This window comes from Phaseolus vulgaris, chromosome 3 (assembly GCF_051622355.1).
Source record: "Phaseolus vulgaris cultivar YP4 chromosome 3, ASM5162235v1, whole genome shotgun sequence".
Taxonomy (NCBI): Eukaryota; Viridiplantae; Streptophyta; class Magnoliopsida; order Fabales; family Fabaceae; genus Phaseolus; species Phaseolus vulgaris.
In genome coordinates this window covers 31690321-31716154 of record NC_143500.1, presented here as the reverse complement: position 1 = coordinate 31716154, position 25834 = coordinate 31690321, and the positions used below count along the sequence as shown (strand labels likewise).

The window sequence follows — 25834 nt, the reverse complement described above, 5'->3', positions numbered from 1 at the left end:
CTTCTTGAGGCCTTCAATGAGACTCGTGAAGAAGCTAATAGGTTGTCCCTTTTGAACAATTGGTTGAAATGTTTAAACAACTGGTTGGAAAATCGAGTCAAGACTTTGGAAGAAGAGTTGAACCATTCAAAAACAGATTTTGAAAGTTTGGAAATGATTTACAAAAACTCTTCTTGCAAGTGTGATTTTAGCTTTTGTGAAAATTTTGAATCTCTTCAAAAGAAGGTTCACTATCTTTTAAAAACCATGGACAAGTTTTCCAAAGGCCAATCCAATCTTGAAACTGTTATTGGTTCTCAAAAATGTGTTTTTGGCAAGGCTGGGTTGGGGTTTAATCCAAACAGCAATAACAAATCTGTTTCAAAACCCTTTTCAAGTTTCTCTGAAAAACAACCTGTTGTTTTATCGAAACAACCAGTTGAAATTTGTCATTACTGCATGAAAAGGGGCCACACTATTAGATTCTGCAGAGTAAGAAGGTTTTCTGTTCCTAAAGGTATTTTGAAATGGGTTCCTAAGGTTTCTAAGGTTCCTAAGGTTCCTACTAACATCATTTGACCCAAATTCATAAGGGGGACAAAATCTTGCTTCTTAATCCTCTCTTGTAGGTATCCTTGGCCGCTAAGAATCACCTTTGGGCTTGAAGAAGGACTGTCAAAGGGAAAAGTGACAAGAATAAAGTCAATCTTTGTACCTACACTTTCAATTGTATATGTCTTGCAAGGTTCTTTGAAAGTCAAGAGACATCTTGGCACATGCATAGTGGGTGCTTAAAAGAGAAACTTCAAGAATAAAGAGAGTATGTGTGTTTTCATTTCTCAATTTATGTAAGTGTGTCTTGTGACCATATGAACATCTCAAAGTCTTCTTTTTGAGTGAATCTATTGGGGTTCTCTGTGCAAAGGTATGAACAAATTGCATACTGCATTTTCATCAATTTAAAAGGTAATTTTTGGTTATGAAAAATGTTCTTTTTGCTGTAACAGTAAAACAACCGATTGTTTTTCCTCTGCACCTCTGTATAATGCTGTCAAGTTTGCTTATGCATGATTAAACCTATTTCTATTTTTCAAATCTTTCTTTTGGAGAAATATACATTGAATGTGCCTTAGAATTTGATAATAAAAGATTATATCCACTTGTTTTCTTGAAAGATCTATATCATTTTCTATTCTTGAAATGTCAACATTCTGATTTCTGCTTTGTACAACCCTTCTCATTTTCTATTTGTGAGAGCAAATAGGGGGAGCTGTTTATGCTTGATTTGGTTGTATAAGATAGCTTTAAAACTGTTGCATTATGTTTTTTCTTCTCTGCACTTGAAAGCACTTGATTACTTCAATTTTTATGGTTTTTTTCTGCTAATGTTGTATATGCAGAAAACTGGTTTGTGTGTGTCTTGTTATCTTGCTGCTATACTTGCCTTGTATATGCATCAACTATGTGTTACAGGACCTTTCAAGTACAGGTGCTATGATGAAGAATGATCAAAGTAATGCTTATGGTTCAAGAGCATATACACCTTACTCATATTCTTGACAAGTCAAAATTCATGACCTATGTAAACAAACTTCAAGAATAAAAAGTCTAATCTGGTGTTGTTGATGGCTTATAACTGTGGAGGAGTCTGTCCATGTGGTGTTTGATGAAATCATTCATAGTGATCAAAGTTCTACAAAGGTTTATGCATAAGAAGATGAACAGAACATCACCTTGGAGAAGCTGGAATCCTGTCCAGAAAAACAACCGATTGATTATGCGAAACAACCGGTTGAAATTCTGCAACAGGAAGAGTTGCCAAAGGAATGGAGAATTCCAAGGGATCTTTTAGTGGAGAACATCATTGGATGCAAATGGGTTTTCAGATACAAGCTGGATGAATATGGAGTAATTACAAGGAACAAGGCAAAGCTTGTGGCTAAAGGTTATAATCAAGAAGAAGGCATAGATTATGGTGAAACCTTTGCTCCAGTTGCAAGATTAGAGGTTGTAAGGTTGCTGCTGGCCTATGGTTGTATAAGATAGCTTTAAAACGGTTGCATTATGTTGTTGCTTCTCTGCACTTGAAAGGACTTGATTACTTCAATTTTTCTGGTTTTTCTGCTAATGTTGTATATGCAGAAAATTGGTTTGTGTGTGTCTTTTTATCTTGCTGCTATACTTGCCTTGTATATGCATCAACTCTGTGTTACAGGACCTTTCAAGTATAGGTGCTATGATGAAGAATGATCAAAGTAATGCTTATGGTTCAAGAGCATATACACCTTACTCATATTCTTGACAAGTCAAAATTCATGACCTATGTAAACAAACTTCAAGAATAAATAGTCTAATCTGGTGTTGTTGATGGCTTATAACTGTGGAGGAGTCTGTCCATGTGGTGTTTGATGAAATCATTCATAGTGATCAAAGTTCTACAAAGGTTTATGCTTAAGAAGATGAACAGAACATCACCTTGGAGAAGCTGGAATCTTGTCCAGAAAAACAACCGATTGATTATGCGAAACAACCGGTTGAAATTCTGCAACAGGAAGAGTTGCCAAAGGAATGGAGAATTCCAAGGGATCTTTTAGTGGAGAACATCATTGGATGCAAATGGGTTTTCAGATACAAGCTGGATGAATATGGAGTAATTACAAGGAACAAGGCAAGGCTTGTGGCTAAAGGTTATAATCAAGAAGAAGGCATAGATTATGGTGAAACCTTTGCTCCAGTTGCAAGATTAGAGGTTGCAAGGTTTCTGCTGGCCTATGCTTGTTTGAGTGGATTCAAATTGTTTCAAATGGATGATAAGAGTGCTTTCCTCAATGGAATCATCAATGAGGAAGTCTATGTTGAACAACCACCGGGCTTTGAAGATCATCAACATCCTAACCATGTATACAAGCTGAAAAAGGCCTTGTATGGGCTTAAGCAAGCTCCAAGGCAGTGTGGTATGAAAGGCTTAGTAACTTGTATATGTTCATCCTTTGTAAAGTTAGTTGTATATGTTCATCCTATGTTTTTGGCTTCATAAGACCAAATGAGATTCTAAACATGCTTGAGGTAGTGCAAAGGTATGAATGTATTTCATTATGCATTTCCCATCACTTTGAAAGATGATTTGCTTTGAAAAATAACATTTTCTTGCTGTCTCAGAAAAAACAACCGATTGTTTCAAAGAAACAACCGATTGTTTTACCTCTGGCACATTTGAATAAAGCTGTTATGATTTCTTATGCATGATTACAACTGTTTATTTTATTTCATAACCCATTATGAGTCAAATATGCATTCTTTGTGCCTCTGAATTAGATCATAAAGAGATATATTCTTTGTCATCCTTGAAATTCAAAGCTTTTTATGAATGGCAACCACATTGGTGTTCATGAGGTTGATGAATATTTGTGAATGTATCTTTGCAACGTCTGTAAGATTTGCTCTTAACAGAAGAAAGAATATTTCTACCAAATCCACCTCTTGAGCAATCATTTAACCAACTTGAATTGTTGGATGAAGAAAAGATAGGGAGAGAAACTGTGGTCTCCTTGCTGAAATTTCTGGGGTCTATGGTACTTTGATTCTGCTGCTGTCATAGCTCTGATACACCATAGATTTTGCTGCAATTCTGATATGGTATCAAAGATTTGTTGCTTCAATGGTGCTACTACAACACACAGGTTTTTTGGTTTATCATGTTGCTGCTATATGCTGGAAATTCTGTTGTTTGTATCCCTTCTTCCATTCTATTTGAGAAGACAAATAGGGGGAGAATGGTGTGATTTTATGTGTTGTAGTGCTGCTGCTACACTATGGTGTTATCTGGTTTTATCATGGTTTAAATTCTGTTGTTGCCATGCTCTTATTCACCATAGTTCTGTTGCACACAAGTCTCATTTTGGCACTGGTTTTTATAATTATTTGACTAGTTTTTCTGCTTAAAGGCTTATGCAGAAAACTGGTTTTGTGTGCCTTGGTATCCTGCTGGTATACTTGCTTTGTATATGCACAAATTCTGTTTTGCAGGACCTTTCAAGTTCAAAAACAACAACACAAAAAAACCAGGGATTTGTCTTCATCAAATAGGGGGAGATTGTTGAACAAGATGCTTTGATGTCTCCAAATCTAAAAGGAAAGCTTGAAGACCTTGTTGCTGGGTGTGTGTGTGTTGTCTAGTTGTTTGAAACTTGTTAATTCACTCCTTAAGTTGATCCAAGTTCATTTGAATCTTTAACCTTTTAAAAAAGATGTGTTTTCTAAAAAGCTGTCAAAAATAACAGGTGGTTTTACGCTCCTAATCTTGGAGTAATAGAAAGAGTTTATCAAAACAGTTTTTCCAAGATTTGAAAGAGCTTTGGATCATTCTTAAGTGTGTGGAATAGGATTGGGTTGTAATTCTGAACTTTAAGCTTTGTAATACCCAGGTGTATTCTATTCCCTTCTTCCTTGATTACTGTATTTTTGTAGTTGTGTTGCCAATGAGTGTTGTGTGTTCTTGAGGTGTTCAAGATCAACATTCTTGGTGTGGTTTGCCAAAGGTAGTGTGTTTCTTGAGGGGTTCAAGGTCACTACTTTGGTGTGTGATGTGTGTAATCTGGTTTTGATTGCATAGTGGATTACCTAGTGGTTTATGGGGACTGGATGTAGCTCTTGGTGTAAGAGTGAACCAGTATAAATTTGTTTGTGTGATTCTCTCTTTCCCCGATCTCTCTTATATATGTTTTAAGTTGTTTTTATTAACTGCTGATAAAAACAACCAATTGTTTCGACAAAACAACCGATTGTTTTTCTGATATCATCTTAAAACAATTTTGGGTATTTGTTTCCTTGATTCTTTTCTCTGTAATTCAACATTGATTTTCATTATACCTTCAAAGTTTGCGAAAATCCCTCTTAAACAATTCACCCCCCTCTCGTTTAAGGCCATATATTCTAACAGTTGATTGCACTTGTGTTACCACAAAGCAAATGCACATTGTTTAGCTTCAAACCAAAGTCTTCTAGCTGCTATTTGATCCATAGAATTTGTCCACAACAACTGCCAACAACTATGTATTCAACTTTTGTAGTGCTAACAACATCAACTCAAATATATTTTAGTAATGAAGACTCACTCAAAATGATTCTAGCAAGTTCCTCCAGAGACCTGTTCTTCTTTTTCACAACCCCATTTTGTTGGGGAGTTCTAGGAGTAGAGAAATTATGGAAAATACCCAATTTTTTACAAAAGCAACTGAATTTTTCATTTTGAAATTTTCCCTCATGATAATTGCGTATGGCACAAATTTTACTGCAACACATATGTTGTAATCTCTTGGAAATCTTTTTAAAGGAAGAAAATGCACCACTCTTGGATTCCAAAAATAATGTCCATGTGAACCTAGAGAAATCATCAACTATTACAAGAGCATACTACTTTCCTCCAAGACTCATGGTTCTTGAAAGACCAAACAGATCCATGTGCAGCAGTTCAAAGAGTTTGGAAGTTGAAACTATATTTTTTAGTTTAAAAGAGTTTTTAATTTGCTTCCCTTTTTTACATGTTTCACATATGTGGTCTTTCTCAAACTTGAGTTTGGGTAAACCAATCACTAGATCTTTTGAAATAAACTTATTTAGACGATGCATGTGGATGTGTGTTATCCTCCTATGTCATAACTATGATTCCTCATGTTTGGTTATTAGGCAACCAATAGATACAAAATTTGAAATGCCAAGAAAATAGACATTGATGATCCTTTTGTCAATCAACAAGTGATTTGGGCAAGCTTATCTCACAAGTGTTAGGCTTGAAGGTTATTTGATAACCTTTGTCCCACAATTGGCTTATGCTGAGGAGGTTATGCTTTAGGCCTTCTACAAATAGCACATCATTGATCAAGAAGGTATTCTTGTCTCCAATGGTTCCTCTTCCAAGAATTTTCCCTTTGTTGTTTCCATATGTCACATGATCTTCTTTGCTTAAAGAGTTTATTGAAAAACTTGTTTTTATCCCCTGTTATGTGCTTAGAACAACCGTTGTCCAAGTACCATAGATGCTTATTGGCTGTCAAAGAACCCTGCAAGAAACAAGATCAAGGAGCAAGATTTGGTCCCCTTATAAATTTGGGTCCATAGGCATTAACTGCGACATTTGGAACCTTAGAAATTTTAGGAACCCATTTCAAAAGACCTTTAGGAATAGAAAACCTCCTAACTCTGCAGAATTTAACAGTGTGACCCTTTTTCATGTAGTAAAAGCACATTTTAACCGGTTGTTGCGACAAAACAACAGGTTGTTTTTCAAAGAAACTTGAGAAAGGTTTTGAAAAAGGTTTGTTCTTGCTGTTTGGATTAAATCCCAATCCAGCCTTGCCAAAAACACACTTTTGAGAAACAAGAATAGTTTCAAGATTGGATTGGCCTTTGGAAAACTTGTCCACAGTTTTTAAAAGATAGTGAACCTTCTTTTGAAGGGAATCACAATTTTCACAAAAGCTTGAGTCAACACACTTACAAGAAGAGTTTTGGTAAATCATTTCTAGGTTTTCAAAATCAGTTTTTGAATTGCTTAACTCTTCTTCTAAGGTCTTGATTCTATTTTCCAACCAGTTTTTTAACCCTTTCAATCAGTTATTCAATAGGGCCAGCCTGTTAGCTTCTTCATGAGTTTCTTTGAAGGCATCAAGAAGTTGACTATAGTTTTCAAAATTCACAGAAGTGTTAGAACTTACACTGTTGGTTTCTAAGTCTTCTTTTTCCATTAAACACATATTGGATTCTTCATCTTCCTTTGATGATGAACTTGAGGATGAGTCATCATTGTCTTGTCAAGCTATGTAGGCTCTTCTTGCTTTGCCTTTCTTTTCAAACTTTTTGTTTGCTCTTTTCTCTTTGCTATCATTGTTGGGACATTTAGCCTTGATGTGTCCCTGTTTACCACATCCAAAACAAGTATAGTTTGTAGAATTAAATTCATTAACTTTCTTGCTATTATACCTGTTTGATGGCTGATTCTTGTCCCGACTGTTATTCTCCAAGAACTTGCCAAATTTCCTCGTGAGCAAGTTGAGAGTCTCACTATCACTGCACTCACTTGAGTCTTGATTGTTGAACAATGTGCTTTGATGTCTCCAAAGCCTAGAGGAATGCTTGAAGACCTTGCTACTGGTTGTGTGTGTATTTAGTAGTCTTTGAATTGTTAATTCACTCTTTAAGATGATCCAAGGTTGATTGAATCTTAATCTTTTTTAAAAGATGAGTTTTCTAAAGAGTGTGAAATTTTAACCTGTTGAAATGTCGATTCAACCTATTGTTTGACACTTAGTGGCTTTTAAAATGAGTTAGAAAAGCTTGGTTTTGTTTTGACTTTGCTGCCAAACTGATTCAACTGGTTGTTTCAAGAAATCAATTTATTGTTTTTTCTAAAAAACTTAACATAATTATGTTGAGTAGTTCCAATCTGTTTCAAATGATTCCAACAGCTTTTGGTTTTTGATTTAACTTCTTTGACCATTTGATTGGAGTATAAAAAAGTTGTTTTACGCTTGTATGCATTAACTAAGAAAGAAAGTTTAATCAAAAACCATTTTCAAGATTTCAAAGAGCTTTTGGATCATCTCAAGTGTCGAATAGGATTGGGTCTTGTAATTCTGAACTTTAATCTATGATTTACCAAGGTGGATTTTATTCTCTTCTTCCCTGAACATTGTATTTTTGTGTGTTTTGGTGTGGTGCAGTTTCAGAAGGTGTTTATGGAAACTGTGTGGTTTGTCAAAAGTGGTGTGTTCTTGAGGGGTTCAAGATCATCACTTTTGGTGTGTGGTTTCTAATCTAGGTTTGATTACATAGTGAATTCTCAGTGGTTAGCTGAGGACTACATGTAACTCTTGGTTAAGAGCGAACCAGTTTAAACATCTTGTGTGAATTTTTCTATCCCTACACTCATTAAACTGTTTTATCTTTGGTTTCCAAATCTGATGGTATAAACAACCAGTTGTTTTGTGAAAACAACAGGTTGATTTTTTGGAATCAAGTTTAAAAATAGTTTTCTTTTTGGCTAAACAGATTTTCCATTGATTAACTCTTCATAGCTTTTCACTCAACCTTCAATACTTGCGAAAATCTTTCAAAAACAATTCACCCCCTCTTGGTTAAGGTCTCTAATTCTAACATTGATCACCCTTTTGACCAGTAGCTTTTAAAGCAATACTCTTCACATGCTTTCTTCATTTTCTTGGTCATTAAGCCGGTTCATCTCAAGCTCATGCATGCTCTCTTAGCTTTCCAAACAAGAAGATAGTGGTCAATGTAGTCAAATCCTTGGATTCTGAAATAACAGTGACCTTTGGTTGCCAAGATCTATCCAAGCATTTGAGAATCTTGATGTTTAACTCCTCCCTTTCAAAGATTTTGCCAAGGCTAATGAGGTGATTTTCTATGTGAGTAAATCTCTTATGCACATCCGAGATGGTTTCCCCTTTTAGCATCCTAAACATTTCATACTCTTGGATCAATGCATACTTCCTTGCCCTTTTCACACCTGTTGTGCCTTCATGGGTTACTTCAAGGATGTCCCACATCTCCTTTGCAGATTCACATTGAGAGACTCTGAAAAATTCATCTGAATTCAAAGCATAAGTTATAATGTTCTTGGCAATGCAATCATATTGAGCCTTTTTATTTTAAATCTCAGTCCATTGGGACCAATGTTTTCAATAAAAACATCATCTTTTTCAAGCTTAGGTACAAAAGGGTCATTTGTGATATCACCTTAGATTCCTCTATCAATTGATTCAACAAAAAAATTTATTCTTACTTTCCAAAATTGATAGTTCAGTCCACAAAACAAATGTGGCCTGTTTATAGAAGCACCCTCCCCAAATGGTAGTTTTTCAGCCATTTTCAAAAAGCTTTTAGGATCGAAACTTGAGTAACTTTCAAGAACTCAACTTCTGATGCCAATTGTTAGAATTAGTGGCCTAAATTAAAGGGGTGAATTGTTTTCACAAGATTTTCTCAAAGTTTGGAAGTAGAGTGAAAAGTTCTGAAAAAATCAACCAATTGTTTTCTCGCAACAATATGTTTTTTTTTTTTTTTGATCAGCAATGAATAAATAAAATTAAAGGGGATACTTCAGGGGTATCCCAACCCATATACAGTAACCAAAAGTGGACTTCCTATATCCACAAGCGAAACTCACCTTTATGTTGGAGCAGAACAACCTTAAAGTGAGAAAACCCTACCAAAAAATAACCAACATCGGCGACCACCAATTTCACATATAGTGGACGTCGTTTCATCGATCGGCGATCATGTTGACCTAAGGAGATCACCGCTTCATCAGTCGGCGATCATGTTGATCTTTGCATACCTACGGCGACCACCGACTACGCACATGAAGATCGCCGGTTAATCGACCGGCGATCATGTTGTCCTTGTAAAACTTCAGCACCCTCCGACTAGGCGTTCATGTTGATCTTTGCATACCTACGGCGACCACCGACTACGCACCTGGAGATCGCCCGTTGATCGACCGGCGATCATGTTGTCCTTGTAGAACTTCATCACCCTCCGACTAGGCGATCATGAGCGACCACCGACTATGCTTGCATGGAGATCGCTGCTTCATCGACCGACGATCATGTTGACCTTTGCATAACTTCGACGACCACCGACTACACACGCAAGGAGAACGCCGCTTCCTCGACCGGCGATCATGTTGGCATTTGCATAATTTCGGCGACCATCGACTACTCACGCATGGAGATCGCCGTTTCATCGACCAACGATCAAGTTGACCTTTGTATAACTTCGGCGACCACCGATTACACACATATGGATAACGCCGCTTCATTGACCGGCGATCATGTTGACCTTTGTATAACTTCGACGACCACCCCCTACGCTCACATAGGGATCACCACTTCAACGATCGGCGATCATGTTGACCTTTGCATATCTTCGGCTACCACTGACTACACACATAGGGAGATCACCGCTTCATCGACGGCGATGATGTTGACATTTGCATGTCTTCGGCGACCACCGACTACGCACGCATGGAGATTGCCTCTTCATCGACCGGCGATCATGTTGACCTTCCAACCCAAATTTGAACATCCAATCTTCACATTTAGGCACCTGCATAATCTTAGCCCCTGCGCCACGTTTGTCATAAGCCTAAACATTGCAGTAATTGCTGCCACTACTGACTAGCCACACTTCAGCATTTACCAGCAAAAGCACCTGTCAGCGCCACACAAAGGAATTCTCCACCTATCCCTCTGCCCTGCTTTGCCAGTCTTATTACTGCACCTCAGAATTTCCTCTGTCATTCGTTCCAGCTTATTACAACCTCTCAATACAGATGCCTGGGTTCAAAGTCCAATCTACAAAAGAGTAATTAAAAGATTTAGTCCTATGTTTAAGCCAAGACCACGATTTAAGTTGAGTCATCTGCAGTATCTCTTCTACATCCACAACTCCCTGTTTGAACAGAATTGTGTTCCTTTGGTCCCATATACACCTCACAACAGCTGCCCAAATACCTTTCCAAACTTGATTCTGCTTAACACTTGCCTGACTACATTGAAAACTTTCAAAATGGTTCTTGATCTCATTATGTTGCACTAACGTAATTCCCAACCACCTTAGGCATATAGACCATACACGTTGTGCATATACGCATTCTATGAATAAATGCTTAGAAGATTCCTCCTTACTCCGACACAGTCCGCATTCAGTAGAATTGACCTGCACTCCTCTTCTATATAGGCCTTCCCTTGTTGGAATTCTATCCAGCAGAGCTCTCCAAGCTGTTGTCAACACGCTTGGAAAAGCAGAAGCTTTCCAAAGAATATCAAAGACCTTCTACTGTGTCCCATTCGCTTTCCTTGCTAGACATTTGTAGGCTGAGTTTACTGAATATTTCTCTAGTTCCTCCTCCCCCCACAGTCGGACGTCAGATATGTATCTCTTCACAGATGCCCTTGTAATACATTGGTGGAGACTTATCACCAATTCTGATTCCCACTCAAATCTATTCCTCCGCCACTGTAACCTCCACTGCCACTTGGAACCCTCCCACCCACCAACTTCTTCCACCTTTTGCTCCTGGTTAGCCGATAGAGAAAACAACCTCTGGAAGGATGTTTTTAGACTTGTATTACCAACCCACACATCCTCCCAGAATCTCACCTTGTCTCCTCTCCCTAGTTTCCACCGTAACTCTTTTTAGAACCACCCTTCTCCTTCCCCTTCTTTACAGACCTTTCCTATGTCCCTCCACCACCATGACTGGTACTTCACAGGAATACTTGTATAACTTGAACCCTCTTGCTGGAGACCATATTTTGACAGAAGCACCTCCTTCCACTTCCCCTTCTCTTGCGAGATAATTCTCCATCTCCATTTCGCTAACATGGCACAGTTTAGTTTTCTGATGTCTTTGATTCCTAGTCCTCCCTCTTCTTTTGTTTTGCATACGTCTTCCCAGCTTACCCATGAGATCGGTTTATTCTCCTTACCCCACCCCCATAGGAATCTTCTTTGGATGTTGATAATGGTTTTGTAAACCGATTCCGGGGCTTTGAAAACAGATAGGTAGAAGAGGGGTACTGCTGTGAGCACAGATTTAATTACACAACTCCTACCTGCCAAAGAAAGAAACCTCCCCTTCCATGCACTCAGTCTTGCTTTCAGTTTGGTCAGAACAGGTTCCCAAAATGTTTTTTTCCTTGGGTTCCCTCCTACTTCTAGTCCCAAGTATTTAAACGGAAATCTCTGCAGGCCACAGTTTAAAATCTTCGAGTAGCAACTGGGAGAAGTATTCTCAATATTTATACCAACTAGACTTGACTTGTGGAAGTTGATTTTTAACCCGGATGCTATCTCAAAGCCCCTTAGAATAGCCTTTATACTCACCACATTATTCCAAGACTCCTCACAGAAGAAAAGCGTGTCATCTGCATATTGTAAGAACCTCACATCTACCTTCTTACTTCCAATTTTCAAACCCGACAAAATGTTAATTTTTGACGCCTGCCTGACTAGTCCAGCAAGGCCTTCTGCCACCACTGTAAAAAGAAACGGTGCAAGGGGATCACCCTGTCTCAACCCTCTTGTCGGTCTGAATTCTTCTGTTGGGCTCCCATTCACTAGCACTGATAATGTGGCTGACTCCATACATCCTCTAATCCAATTGATCCATGTGCAGTGAAAACCCATCCTACCAAGCATATCATACATGTACTCCCACCTAACTGAATCGTAGGCTTTTTCAAAATCTACCTTAAGGCATAAGCCACTTTTTCCCTTCCTCCTAAGATCCTCAATTACCTCATTTGCCAGCAGAACACTATCTATGAGTCCCCTATCCTTTATAAATGTTGATTGGCTCTCATCTATAATTGACGGTAGCACTTTCTTTAACCTTCCTGCTAGCACTTTAGCAATGACTTTGTATAAAGCACCCACTAAAGAGATGGGTCTGAATTGATCAAGCTTACTCGGATCCTTTACTTTGGGCACAAGTGCAATGAAGGAGGCATTGCACCCCTTGGGAATGTGGCCTGTTTTATGAAAGGCTTTTATAGCTGCTATAAAGTCTACCTTAAGGTGTTTCCAGTTCTTTTTAATAAAATTGAAGTTAAATCCATCTGGGCCTGGACTTTTTGAGCCTTCACACTGCCATACTGCCTCCTTGACTTCTTCCTCAGAAAAAGCCTCTATCATACGAAGACTTTCTTCCGTGGTTAGGGTTTTAAATTCCACCCCATCAAGTCTAACCCCAAAGTCCTTTGTAGCTTTGAACCTGGTTTCAAACAAAATCTTCGCTTCCCTCCTTACTGTACTAGGCTCCTCACACCATAGACCCCCAACCTCAACCCCTTTCACTTCATTCCTTAGCCTTCTCCACCTTAGAGATGAATGGAAAAACCTTGAGCATGAGTCGCCATGTTTGAACCAATTGGTTCTAGCCTTTTGACGGGTGAGTGATTCTATCTTTCTATCAGTCTCCCAAAGTCTCCTAGCTAGATCGGTTCTGGCCTGCCTCTCACTTTCATCAACATGACCTCTATTATCCTGGCAATCGTAGCTCTCAATTTCCTGCAGAATAGAACTCTTGATAGAGTTTAAATTCCCAAAAACCTCCTTATTCCAAACTTTTAGATCTGCCTTTAAAAGTTTAAGCTTTTCTTTGAGCCTTGTTATCACATCTCCTTGGACCTCATATGATTTCCACCTTTCATCCACCATCCCAACAAAGTCTTTTTCTGAGAGCCAGACATCAATAGACCTAAAAGGTTTTGGACCCCAATCCTTATCCAGGCTCTTAATCATTAAAGCACAATGATCCGAGACTTCCCTCCGTTGAACATACTGCTTGCACATAGGCCAACAGTGCAGCCATCCTTCTGTTACAAGTGCTCTGTCAATCCTGCTCTTTGCCATTCCGTTTGACTTAAACCATGTAAATTTTTTCCCGACAATGGGAAGTTCCAGTAACATGTTTGAGTCAATAAACTCATTAAACCCCACTATCTCACTTGTAAAGTCTCCCCTATCTGCCCCTTGTCTTTCAGCTCGTCTTCTTATAGCATTAAAGTCCCCGCAAAAACACCACGCCTCAATCTGTAAATCTTCTTTACATTTGGACAATTCCTCCCATAAAAGTTTCTTATCTTTTAGTGTACAGGCCGCATACACATTGACCACACAACATCTTTGGGCAGATTTCCCATGTTGTCCCATTATTGCTATATAGCCTTTCCCCACTAAGTGGCCCTCATACTTGAAAGCTGCTTTGTTCCACATAGAAAGAAGACCTCCAGCTCCATTTTCATTTTCCCCTCCATTATGCACCCAACCAATATTGTTATCCCCCCATATAGAAAAGCACCTAGCATCTGTTACTTCTACTAACTTTGTTTCCTGTAAACACATAAATTCCACTCCCTCTGCCGATATACACCTCCTCAAATACCTTGCTTTTGTTCCTCCCCCTAGACCTCTAATGTTCAGATTAAAGATCAACATAAAAATCTGTTGGGTTATCCACCTCTGTAATCTTCCTAACCTCCAGATCTCTATCTTCCATCGAGTTGTATTCTTGAACCACCTCATCTTCTACCCCACGACATGCAAGCCCAATACGTTCTCCTATGCTCCATAGGTTTTCTGGCTCCTCCCTAATGATATTGTTGCATTCTCGGGCCTTCCTTTGATTTGTGTCACCGTCAGAATCAGATGTTGCGAACATACCTTCTCTATTTTCTATGTCCCTCTTCGAGTTAGGTGTTCTCTCACTCAACCTAACAGATCGCCTAGTATGGGTTTTTTGGTTTCCCAACTCATTTGACGCTTTCATCTTACCCCTCCTTGATAGATTTTTGCTTGAACTACCCACTTCTGCTTCTACTTCTTTAGGCATTTCATGTGGCGTCGATCCAGATCTTCTTCCTTTCTCCATGGGCAGCCGTACCTCTTGAATAAGGTCTTGCCACTTACTTGCTTTACTTTCTTTTTCCACCTCAGATTGTGAATCTAAGGCTCCCAGATGGCTATCTCTAGCTTCTTCCTCGACTTCGTTCACCCTTTCCACAGGGTGTTCAGCATAGTTGCGTGAATGAGACTGCCCAGTGGCTCCCCCCTTGCAAAGATGGGCCTCTTTTTCCTGTTGTTGGCCCAGAGGCAAAGTGGGCTGACTCTGCAAATCCCTACACTCCAAATCCACCACTAACCTAGCCAACTCAGCATGCCCATTTAGGTAATTTCGTGCAGCAGCACATAGGTGCTCAGACTGATAGCATAAAGCTGCCACCTCTACCTCCTCATTACCCTTGACTTCCTCTTTGGTGATTAACATAGAATCTTTATTCTGCATCCTAATTCCTCTCATAGCAGTTACCTTAGATAGAGGAACTTTTGTCCTATTCCCACTCCAATCTTCTCCGTCCGCCAACTCCTCCTCCGATTGCCGGACCTCCCCTGCATGCACGTCCTCCCCCACACCAATGAACCCCGAAACATCAGATTCCTCCACATAAGTCTCTGAAGATGAGATGCTCTCTGAAGAATCACAGTAGTTCCGATGACACAAACATTGTCCTACTAGTCTTGTGGGTTGTTCTTCTTCAAGTAATATGTCCATCACTTGTCCATTAATCTTCATGCTCTTGGCCATTCTAGCACTGCTATTTCTAAGCACCCGAACTTGAAGCCTTGCGAACTCCAAGTTTTCCCACATGACCGTGGACTCATCAATGGATATAAGGGACCCTACCTCTTCGACTACTTTCGTGAAACATTCTTTATTCCACAGCGTTAAGGGTATCCCATAGCATCGCACCCACACTACTCTGTAGTTCACAGCGTACTCCTCCGACCAAGGCTCTATTTTTTGGAAGACACTTTTGAACCAAGCCTTGTTAAGATCTATTAACTCCTCCAAATTTGATCCTTCTCGCAAAGTAAGAAGTGCAACGTTGTTCCCCATATATCTCACTCTGACCATGCTCATACCTCCTTTGACAAACTCTTCACCAAGTTCTTCAAAGTTTAACTCTTCCCTGAAATGCCCTACCAAGCTGTTTTTCATCCACGATAGCACTTGTTTTTTTGGAAAAGATAGCTGGCCCTTTCCACCTCCTTTGTGGGTTATCCTTAACTGCATCTGCATAGGACTTATTCTATGTCTTCACCTTCCATACCTCCTTAGTTCTCTTTTGTTCGCGAGCCATCACTGTCCCCTCTTGCGGTTTCCTGGAGTTTCCTCCCTGATATACTCTGTTTACACTCCCCAGCCCTCTGTTTTCACTCACCAGCCCTTTGGCTTCCAGCTCACTCCTCCTGTACTTCGGAATGTTTACGTGCAGCTTCTTGTTACCTATGTAAATCTGGTCAAGGTCCTTCTCCAACCTCCCTACATTCCTTACTTCAAAAAATCTAACGAACCCAAACCTCCTCCCCCATTTATTCACTCTCCTTGAAATAAATACCTCTTTAACCGTAGCCCATCTTTTAAAGATTCTGACCATATCCAGCTCCCCATATCCATTCGGAAAATTTGCAAAGAAGAAAGTCGTGAAGTCGTTTGAGCTATTTTGTTTATTTCGATTAGAATCAGCGCCTCCCTGTCCTCTCATTTCTTAATCTCTCTTTTTCTCTCTTTCTCTAATCTTGTATTAGTTCCCAAAGGACAAGGATAACATATCACTATGTTGTTCAACTATTGTGTTCCACAAAAAGCATATTGACTGTGAATGGAAATTTTCCAGGACCAACTATCAGAGTCCACGAGGGAAGAGGCGATGGTTAAAATAGTGTCAAAGAGAGATTCACACAAAGAGGTTTATACTGGTTAACTCTTAACCAAAAGCTACATCCAGCCCTCGGCTAACCACTGAGAATTCATTATGTATCAAACCTAGATTACAAAACACACACCAAGAGTGATGATCTTGAACCCCTCAAGAACACACACCACCCTTGACAACATATTTTTCAGAAACACTTTTATGAAACTTCCTTCCACCAAATACACAGAATTACAGTGTTCAAAGTGAAAGAAATAGAATACACCTGGGCTATACAAAGTAGAAGAACAGAAGTGTACAAAGACTCAGTCCTATTCCACACACAAGTGATGATCCAAAACTCTTGAACTCTTGAAAAATGTTTTTGATAATCTCTATTTCTTAGGTTCTTGAAAAGATCATCAAACAACCTTTATATAGACTTAAGCAATGGTTAAAACTATTAGATCATAAATCAAAAGCAGTTGGAATCATTTAAAAACAAATTCAAACTCTTAACAAAATTTTGTTATAAAAACAACAAATTGAAATAAATCTTTTGTTAAGGATTTCATAAAAACAACCAGTTGTTTTATCGAAATAACTGGTTGTTTCAGTTTGACAACAAAGACAAAACAAAGCAAAGATTCAACAGGTTGAAAAACTTGCCTTAGCCTCAATACCTTTGAGAAGCAATTTTTTCAACTGGTTGATTAGAAAAACAACTAACTAAAATTTCTCAACTTTTAAGAAAACATTTCTTTCAAAGGAGATGAAGAGTTAAGTGAGCTTGAATCAATATAAGGTGTGAATTAACAAGTTAAAAACTACTAGACAACACACACAGACACATAACAACAGGGTCTTCAAGCTTTTCACATAAATTTGGAGAGATCAAAGCATCTTGTTCAACACATGAAATCGTCTAATGGAGTGTTAGACATCTAACAATGATTAGACTATCTAATCGAGGTGTGAGACATGATGACAACTGTTAGATTGAGTTTGAAGATCAATACCAAGATTGATATATATATATATATATATATAATATTTGTGTGTGTACGGAGAGAGACATCTATAAAGTGAGATCAAGATCAAAGACTGAAATTCACTTAGGAAATGTAAACAAAAAAGAAAAAAATATAGATGGTGACAATGGACAAATGTGTGACACTAATGACATAAAGTAATGAAAGTAAAAGATTTTCTAATAATTATATTAGTTAATATTGTAAGTGATGCCATATGTGTGTATAACATCCATTATAATATAAGTTATCTCATATGTACAAATCAATTATTGTAAACAAATTTTGTAATTGACATTAATTATAAAATTATCACTATTTATTTCAACAATATTTCTTCCTAAATTGACCAAATATACATGTTATAAACACATTTTTAAATTAATGATTTTAAAAATATGCTTTTAAAATATTATAGAAAATTACAAAAAAAAATTAATTCCAACATATTTTAAAACAAAAGTCTTCATTTTCATAAAAGAAATTTTCTATCCCAGGCTCTCCAAGCTCGTTTTTTAACTTCTTTATTTTTACTATCACCACTCTGCATGAATTTTCATACTGTTTTTTTTTATCAACAATGAATAAATTAAATTAAAGAGATACTTCAGGGGTATCCCAACCCGTATACAACAAAGACAGAGAATTCAACCTTAATGTGGATTAACCTACATAACCACACCCAAAAGCTCATAACTACACCAGTACTTTGGCAGCACCTATTCCCAAAAGCAAAATACACTATTGTTATTTTGTTTTCAAATTCTTATTATTTTATATATTTTATATAAAGGCCTTCATCATCAAGTTTGCATATTGAGCTAGAAAAACTTACATTAGATCATTGGTGAGAAAACAAAAGTCTCACTTATCATTTAGTCACCCATTACAAACACATCTAAAATACATATGAATTTATTATAACTGCCCAACTATATAGGCAAAATTATTAAGCAATCCATTATACAAGCACAAACCAAAAGAGTTCCTCAATTTCTCAATTGTGCAGTTCTTAATGAAGAGTTTGATTAATTGATACTTGAATGTATACATTACTTGAAATTATGGTGAATGCTTTTACAATGTATAAAAACAGTGTCAGTAAAGAATAATAACCCATAGCTCATAGTTTCTGCACAAAAAAGTACTATAAACATAATTTTGAACCCCTTTTTCCTTCCTCTTTCCTAAAACATGTGCAATATTGAATAATGATACACAAATCATTCTTAATATGCTTAATACAATTTATGATTTATAACCAACTTTTTCCCTAGCAGACTAATATATAATTCGAACTACCAATGGGAGATTGGCACGAAAATATTCTAATGATTCAGAATCATCTACCTTTTTGTCTAATCTCTTTCTCGGAACTGATGGTTATCCATCCTCCCTTGTTTGGGGAACTTTTTTTCTCTCTTTCTTTCGGAATCATAAGCAGATAAAGTGACAATGAGGCTTCAAAAGTATAAGAGTTTTCCATTAAGAAGTTAACTCCTTGGTTGCCACATTTTTAACACACACTTCTTTTATCCGACATATTCCTAAACTTGCAAAACAAGAAAGGAATAAAGAAATTGTTAAGGGATGAATAAATCACCCAAGTTTTCCACCAATTTTTGAAACTTATCTTAATGGGTGTTTCATGGAAGATAAGCTAACCAAATATACACGTCAATTTAATTAAAATATAAAGTAAAAAAACTTTGTTTAGTTCCGTTGTCTGAAAAAAATAATATGTGTATTTTTTTGCTAGTATATATATAGTGTGATGTAACTATCCCATATGGTTTTCTCCCTTCTAGTTACATATAATTGTTCATTAGGATTTGCTGGTGATTTCATTATTATGTCTCATTACTTTGTTTCTCCAATTTCTAAAAAATGGTTGAAATTATTCCTCTAAGAGCTCAAATCATAATGACTTGAGTCAAACCTTAAACTTTAGCTATAATTAGGAGATCGGATTCTTGTTTGATTTTTTATGAAAATATAAATCTTGAGTCTTTAATAAAAAAAGCATTTTGAAGTTATAAAGTAGATGGGAATTTTTTGGACTTCTACTATGTATCTTGTTTATTGGATGTTTTGAAATTATATGTTGGAGAATATTTTTTTGAACTACTTCGCGTAATCTTTTATATAAAAGTTGGAGTATGCCTTATATATATTAATTTTTTGTCGTTGATAAAGAAAATATATGGGAATTCAATTTGAAGAAGGTATGTTGAAATGCAGAGGCACTATATAATTAAGGATTTGGAATGCCATGAAGATGATGAGAATAGAGTTTTGATGGAAAATGCAGGTGTTGATTGTATAGTGTTATATACTGAATGAGTTATTCTGATTACTGGAGTTTGGATTCAATTGAGATGCCTCGAACGAATCATATGGGTTGGATGCAAATGACTACACCTCTTTTCATTCATTCATTGATTCGATTTCCATAAAGCATCAAATTAATTGCCACTGCAACAGTTGGATTACAACAAGATACGACTTTTCTGTTGCCTTTTGCAATTCCATAACACAAAGTTTGATGGCTGGAAAGTTGGGTAATACCAAAAGAAACTCACCCTTTAAATGGACCTTAATTTTATATCACAAAATATTTTTCTTCATTGCTTCAATCAGAGAATATTCATTCACCAACGACATGGTGGAAAAATGGGTAAAGCTTCATCACATGGAATTTCTGTATACATTTTTTAAAGTGCTTTCTTTTTATCTCTTCTTCTTCCTTATCTGCTTCTCTCCATACTACCACTTGCATGCCAATTACAAAATAATGCTTTTAAATTGCAACCATGTTACAATCAAACATAATTGCAACCATGGTTTTAACCTCGAATAGAACAAAAGAAATTGTAGTTTCAGCTGTAATTTAAAACCTTAATTTCTTTTTCAGCTGACACTATATATATATATATGTCATGTTTTAACTAAGGTATTTCTACCTCTTAAATTTTTAGTATGAATTAAAGGAAAAGAGTGAGGGAATCCTTTACTTCCCAAATTTAAAATCAGTACTCTATTAAATTCTCTTTAAACCTCTCGAAAATAAGAAAGAAAGAGTGCCATAAATTAACCCCTTAATTTTAGGTATGATCAAGAATTGAAGATTGAAAAACCTAAAGCAGCCAATACAATGGTAGGGGAAAGATCAAAACTTTCTAAACTTTAACAAACTAAACTAACATGCATGAACTTGACTCAATCATGGCTTCTTTCCAGATCCATCCAATCAATGGGTATGAAAATATTTAGATGAAAATGAAGGAAGTGGTGATTTTACAAATTAGATTCTTGTGTGTTTTTAATAAAATCTTGATACACCAGTTCATGCAGTGTTTGTAAAGAATCTCGATGTATGATTTATCTTTTTCCTTCATCATATTCCTGGACGGTTACAAACAATTAGCACATTGCTATCCCCAGCCTCCACACAAATATTCCTGTCTTCCTTTCTTTTTGGGAAAGAATTTCGATCAGTTCTATATATATTTTTTCAAACATTGAATATCATTGGAATTTAACTCTCCATAAATCTCTTAACGAATTGGAATTTGAAACAGCAGAGAGAATTAGATAAGCCAGCATAAATTGATTACACTACATTTCACAAAGAAGATAATTAATTATATGTTGATTCCAATAAAATAAAAGCTATGACAGATATCAGAACCACATATGTAATAAACTAAATTCTACAACAATTATATAAATTTTTGGTAATCTAAAATAGGAGAAACTCTTCAAACTAATTTTTACATCAATGGTTGAACTTCAAATAATTAATTAATCTAATCACATCGCCCTTAATGAGAAAGTGATAGAAAGTAATTAAACTAACGGTTGAATTCATCTAATTCGAGGTGGATGATTCATGGGAATGAGCAATAGTCGTAGTTTCTGGCAATAACTAAGTGATTATGAATATTGAGGGGGCATTTCATGTGCACTGAAAATTTTCCAAGCAGGGATAGGGTTAGAGGCTTGGCCAATGGCTTCTTCTACTGCTACAAAACTTGTAACTATATAGAGCATGAGAACCATATATATATATATATATATATATATATATATATATATATATATATATATATATATAAAATGCTTTTCTCCACACCAATATCTCACATCATCCATCTTTTGCTACCAACAAGAAACAATCCATGCTCTTGCTATTTCCCTCCCAGGAAACACACATCATCATTGAATGGCTGAAGCCCATCTTTGTATATAGCTTATAGGGGAAGATGATGAGAAAAGGCATCATACACAAAAAGCTAAAGGGTACTACTCCAGTAATAATGTTGCAACTTTTTCCATACCTCATCTCATGCATTGTGTCAAGTCATAGGGCCATCATAACACTCTCTGATACATAGTTTTCATCTTTCTTTCTTAAATTTCCCTCATCATAGGTACACTTCCCTGCTCCATTGCTTATTAACTTACATTCTTGGCTTTCCCTTTCCCACATAAAGTCTCTGCCATAAGTATCTGAGTGGGAAAAGATGCAGCTTGCTAAAGCATTTCACCACATGCGTCTAATTCAACAAAATTATGGAAAAACCCTAACCCTAAAAACCTTAGCTTTTCCACCGTCAAAAATCACTTCGCACCAAAGGATAATATTAATCACTGGGAGGAACTAAAGAAGCTAACAATACGGATGGCATCAGAAACAAGGTGAACAAAAAATAGAATAAAATAAATAAAAAAATGGATGGCAATTAAAATAGCTCATAATCGAATATCTAGTTACAAAGAATAAGCCATATGCATATATATATACACACACACACAATATAATATAAAGAAGGAAAGAAGAAGAAGTTGAATAGCAAAATGAGAATATATATCTAAAGCCTCTCTCTCTATATATATATGTCTAACCACAAAAAGTGAGAACCTCCAAAATGTTCCATATATATGAGCAGAAGCTAGTTGAAGTGAGGTTTCTCTATGTTAACCTCTTGAACACAACACCCGAAGAGGTCCATAGAGGTTTTCACTTTTCATCATATGTTCAGTTACATGCAAAATACACCATAGTCGGAAGATATTAATATAATTAATATACAAGCAAATAATTAAAATTAAAATGAACTAATTAATGTCAAAAGTTCTATGATGAAATAGGACTATATCTGTGACCATGATCATCACCTACACACGATCTCCCCTCTCTTCACTCATCATCTGCGTTGGCACAATGTCCTGAAGAAGCCCATTGAACAAACCCTGATGAGGACCTCTCATACTTGATGGCGCAAAACCTCGCTCATTCTCTTGGCACTGAAAGAACCCACTCAACGACGACGCATTGGCATAGTTGTTTACACAGGTAGCTGAGTTAACAACATTCAAATGTGATGATGGAGATGAGGTGGTGGTGGAGTTGTATAACATTGCTACTTGAGCTTGAGCTTGTGCCTGTGCTTGTGCTTGGTCATGACGAAACTGTTGGTGTTGTTGGGGCAGCATAAAGAGTCCACTGGTGGGTCCGAGCACACTTGGTTCGGAGTGCAAGAACCCGAGGCTAGCCCGTGACGTGGCAGGACAAGGGTGCGTGTGTTGCCCCTCGTAGGTTGTCACCACCACCGAAGGGTCCTCCGAGGAACGCTCCACGCGCTTCTTCACGCCGCATGCCGCGGTGGTGCAACGATAGTAGCTCCTGTTGTTAATTTTGCGTGCACCGCAAGAAATATTTTAATTATAAAGTCCCAACCCAAAGCACCACATATATAATAAATGAGAGAACAAATAATTGTAGAGGAGAAGAACAAATCAATGTTACTTAAATCAAGATTTGATAAATGAAAGCTACATGTATAATATTAATTAATTAATTATATTGGTGTACCTGGGATGAGGGCTGTTTTTGACGGCTTTCTGACCGTACTTGCGCCACCTATAGCCATCGTCGAGGTGATCCACTTCACTCTTTGTCATGAACGCAAATCTTGGTTCCCTTGGCTTCTTTTGGTGCTTCTTTTTTGGCTTCAGCCTAAGCATGGAAATTCAACAAAACAAAATAGTCAACATCTTTCTTTTCTCGCCTTTATTTTTATATCATACAAACAAACACAACAAATCAAAAGCAGAAGAAGATGAGATCGATAAGAAATGACAGTATAACCAAAACCCATTTTCAGTTCAATGAACACACACACAAAAACTCCGTCAATTCTCACCACTCAGCACCCCTGTCTGTCTTTCCAACTGTAACCAACTTTATCCTCGTTTTATTATTTCACACAAGCACATTCAATGACATAGAGAATTAATTCCGTTATGTTTTTATGAAGACAAAGTAAAATTAAGAAATTCATTCATTCATCATTATTATTATTATTATTGTTTTCATCACCATCATTACTCACTGATTCTTAGACTTGTCTTGATCTTGGTCTTCTCCTTTGCCTGCTGCATCTGTTGTCGTTTCATCCTCCTCAGCTTCATCTTCATTTCCAGTTGCTTTGTTGGCGGCGGCCGCGGCGGCCTCATTCGAGGAGGAGGAAATCGAGGAGTAGTTTGGAGACGGCGGAGTGTTGAGGACCTCGGAGCCTCCGTCGGGGACATTGGAGCTGGCAGGCGAGGGAAGTGGGTGGGTGATTTGAGTGGGGGGTGGTGGCGGTGGGGGTGAGGTGAGGGCGGTGTTTTGGGGCCAGTCGAATAAGGAAGGGGTATAATCAGGGACAGCGAGCAAGTCGAGGAAGGCAAAGTTTGGAGCTTTTGGATCGTGGGAGAAAGATGAAGATGGTGGTGGTGGAAGAGGTGGCATGATGTCAAAGATGGTGGAGAAAGCAGGGGAGAAAGGGAAGGACATGGTCATGGTCATGTTGGGAATCTCGTCGGAAAATGCCACAGAATTTGCCATGGTGGATGATGACTTTGAGTTCGCTTCTTTCTCTCTCTTCTCCTCCATTGCTTTTAATCTATTGTAGGTGCTATATATCAACAAAAACCTTTGCACATATTCCTCATTTCCCCCTCTTTCTCTCTCTTTTTCTTAAAACTATTTCTCAAAAACCCCAAAACTATGTTCCACATTTATTATTTTTTGCTTTTTTAGCCTTATTATATATTAAAACTCTCCACTGCTCTCTAACGTTTTAGTCAATCTTTTTTACCACAATTAATACAACTTCTTTAGTTAATTCACCTAAAATTAATACTTACAGATCATGTTTGTAAGCTTTTTGACCAGGAGTGAATGTATAGAGAGAGGTTAAGAGAGTGAAACTTTTGAATAAATACAAGTATCATAAAAGAAATAATCTCCAATTTTCAATTATGAGATATATCCAATTTTACAATAAAGATTAATGAATTAATAGGGGTTTTGTTTAAATAAAAAAAATGAAAAAAAATTGAGTGTGTGAATGGAGTTTTGATTTGGTTGGGTTGGGATGGGGGTAGGGAATTTGGAGAACAGGTTGGCTGGGGGAGGTTTCCCACCTGGGGAGTCACCGACACGTGGCGGTTTTGGTCCTCACGGTGGATTGCGATAGCATTTACTGCGGAAGAGGACCAGCGGTGGGTCCCAGTTAACGCGTGTATTTGACTGGCAACCGGTATTAGTGTGAACGGGGGAGTGTACACGTGGGGTGCAAGTAAAAAGAGTTTAGGGTCTGATGGATAGCATGTGATGGTCCTGTCCTCTTTCATTTCCTTTTCTCATTTTCCTTTTAACATCTCATCAAATAATTCAATTCACATTAAATGTATTTTTCGCTAATAAATTATTTTTTTTTAATCTAAATTTTAAATTTTCAAAATATTTACAATGAATGTTTATTAATATTTTTTATTTAATAAATGAATTTAAAACATGAACTGTATTACTATATTATAATATTCATAATAACAATAAGTTAACTTAAAGTATTTTAATTTATATTAAAAATTAATTTATAATATAAAAAAATTGACTCATTTCAATAATTTCTAATAATTTCTTTACTTCATACACGTATTAAAAAAAGTCTACAATTTGAACTAGAAATAATATTAATTTCGCAGAAAAATATAAAAATACAAAAAAACATATTTATAATATTCATTTAAAATGTTGCTTTGTGTCTGAATGTGTGACAGATAATTCTTATGTCTTCATAGACCACCGCTTCCAAATTTCAATTAAATGGCTTAAATGAATTAATTTTAATATTAAACCAATTTTTAAAAGAATAGTTAAAGAAAATTTATTGTTATGTAACATATGAGTATAATGTTCTATTCCAATTCTGTCAAAAATTCAAAAGCCACAGTCACATTATGATTAGTCTTGGTTTAATGGCTTTAAATTAAAGAAAGCTGTGTTGGGGAAAAAAAATTAATATATTTTTGAAAACTTTCTCAATATTGTATTGATAGCTCTCCTTAACTATTTTTCTCACACCATGAATTGTGCAAAGAATAGTTATAGTTAGATAATCATTTAATGAAAGCTATCTCTAATTTGACAGAAATAAATTTAAGTGTGCATATTTATTAGGGTGACAAACTGATTGATATTTTTTTATATAT

At 36.8% G+C, this 25834-nt stretch overlaps 1 protein-coding gene across 1 annotated transcript; it reads right to left on the bottom strand.

Moving 5' to 3' along the window:
• Positions 1 to 22135: 22135 nt before the first annotated feature.
• Positions 22136 to 24353, bottom strand: LOC137807029 (uncharacterized). The gene is made up of 3 exons (XM_068607445.1): positions 23686 to 24353; positions 23166 to 23309; positions 22136 to 22976 (listed from the first exon to the last, which is right to left on the bottom strand). The coding sequence occupies exons 1-3, from the start codon at positions 24228 to 24230 to the stop codon at positions 22469 to 22471; spliced, it is 1197 nt and encodes a 398-aa protein (XP_068463546.1). The 5' UTR covers positions 24231 to 24353; the 3' UTR covers positions 22136 to 22468.
• Positions 24354 to 25834: the final 1481 nt, after the last annotated feature.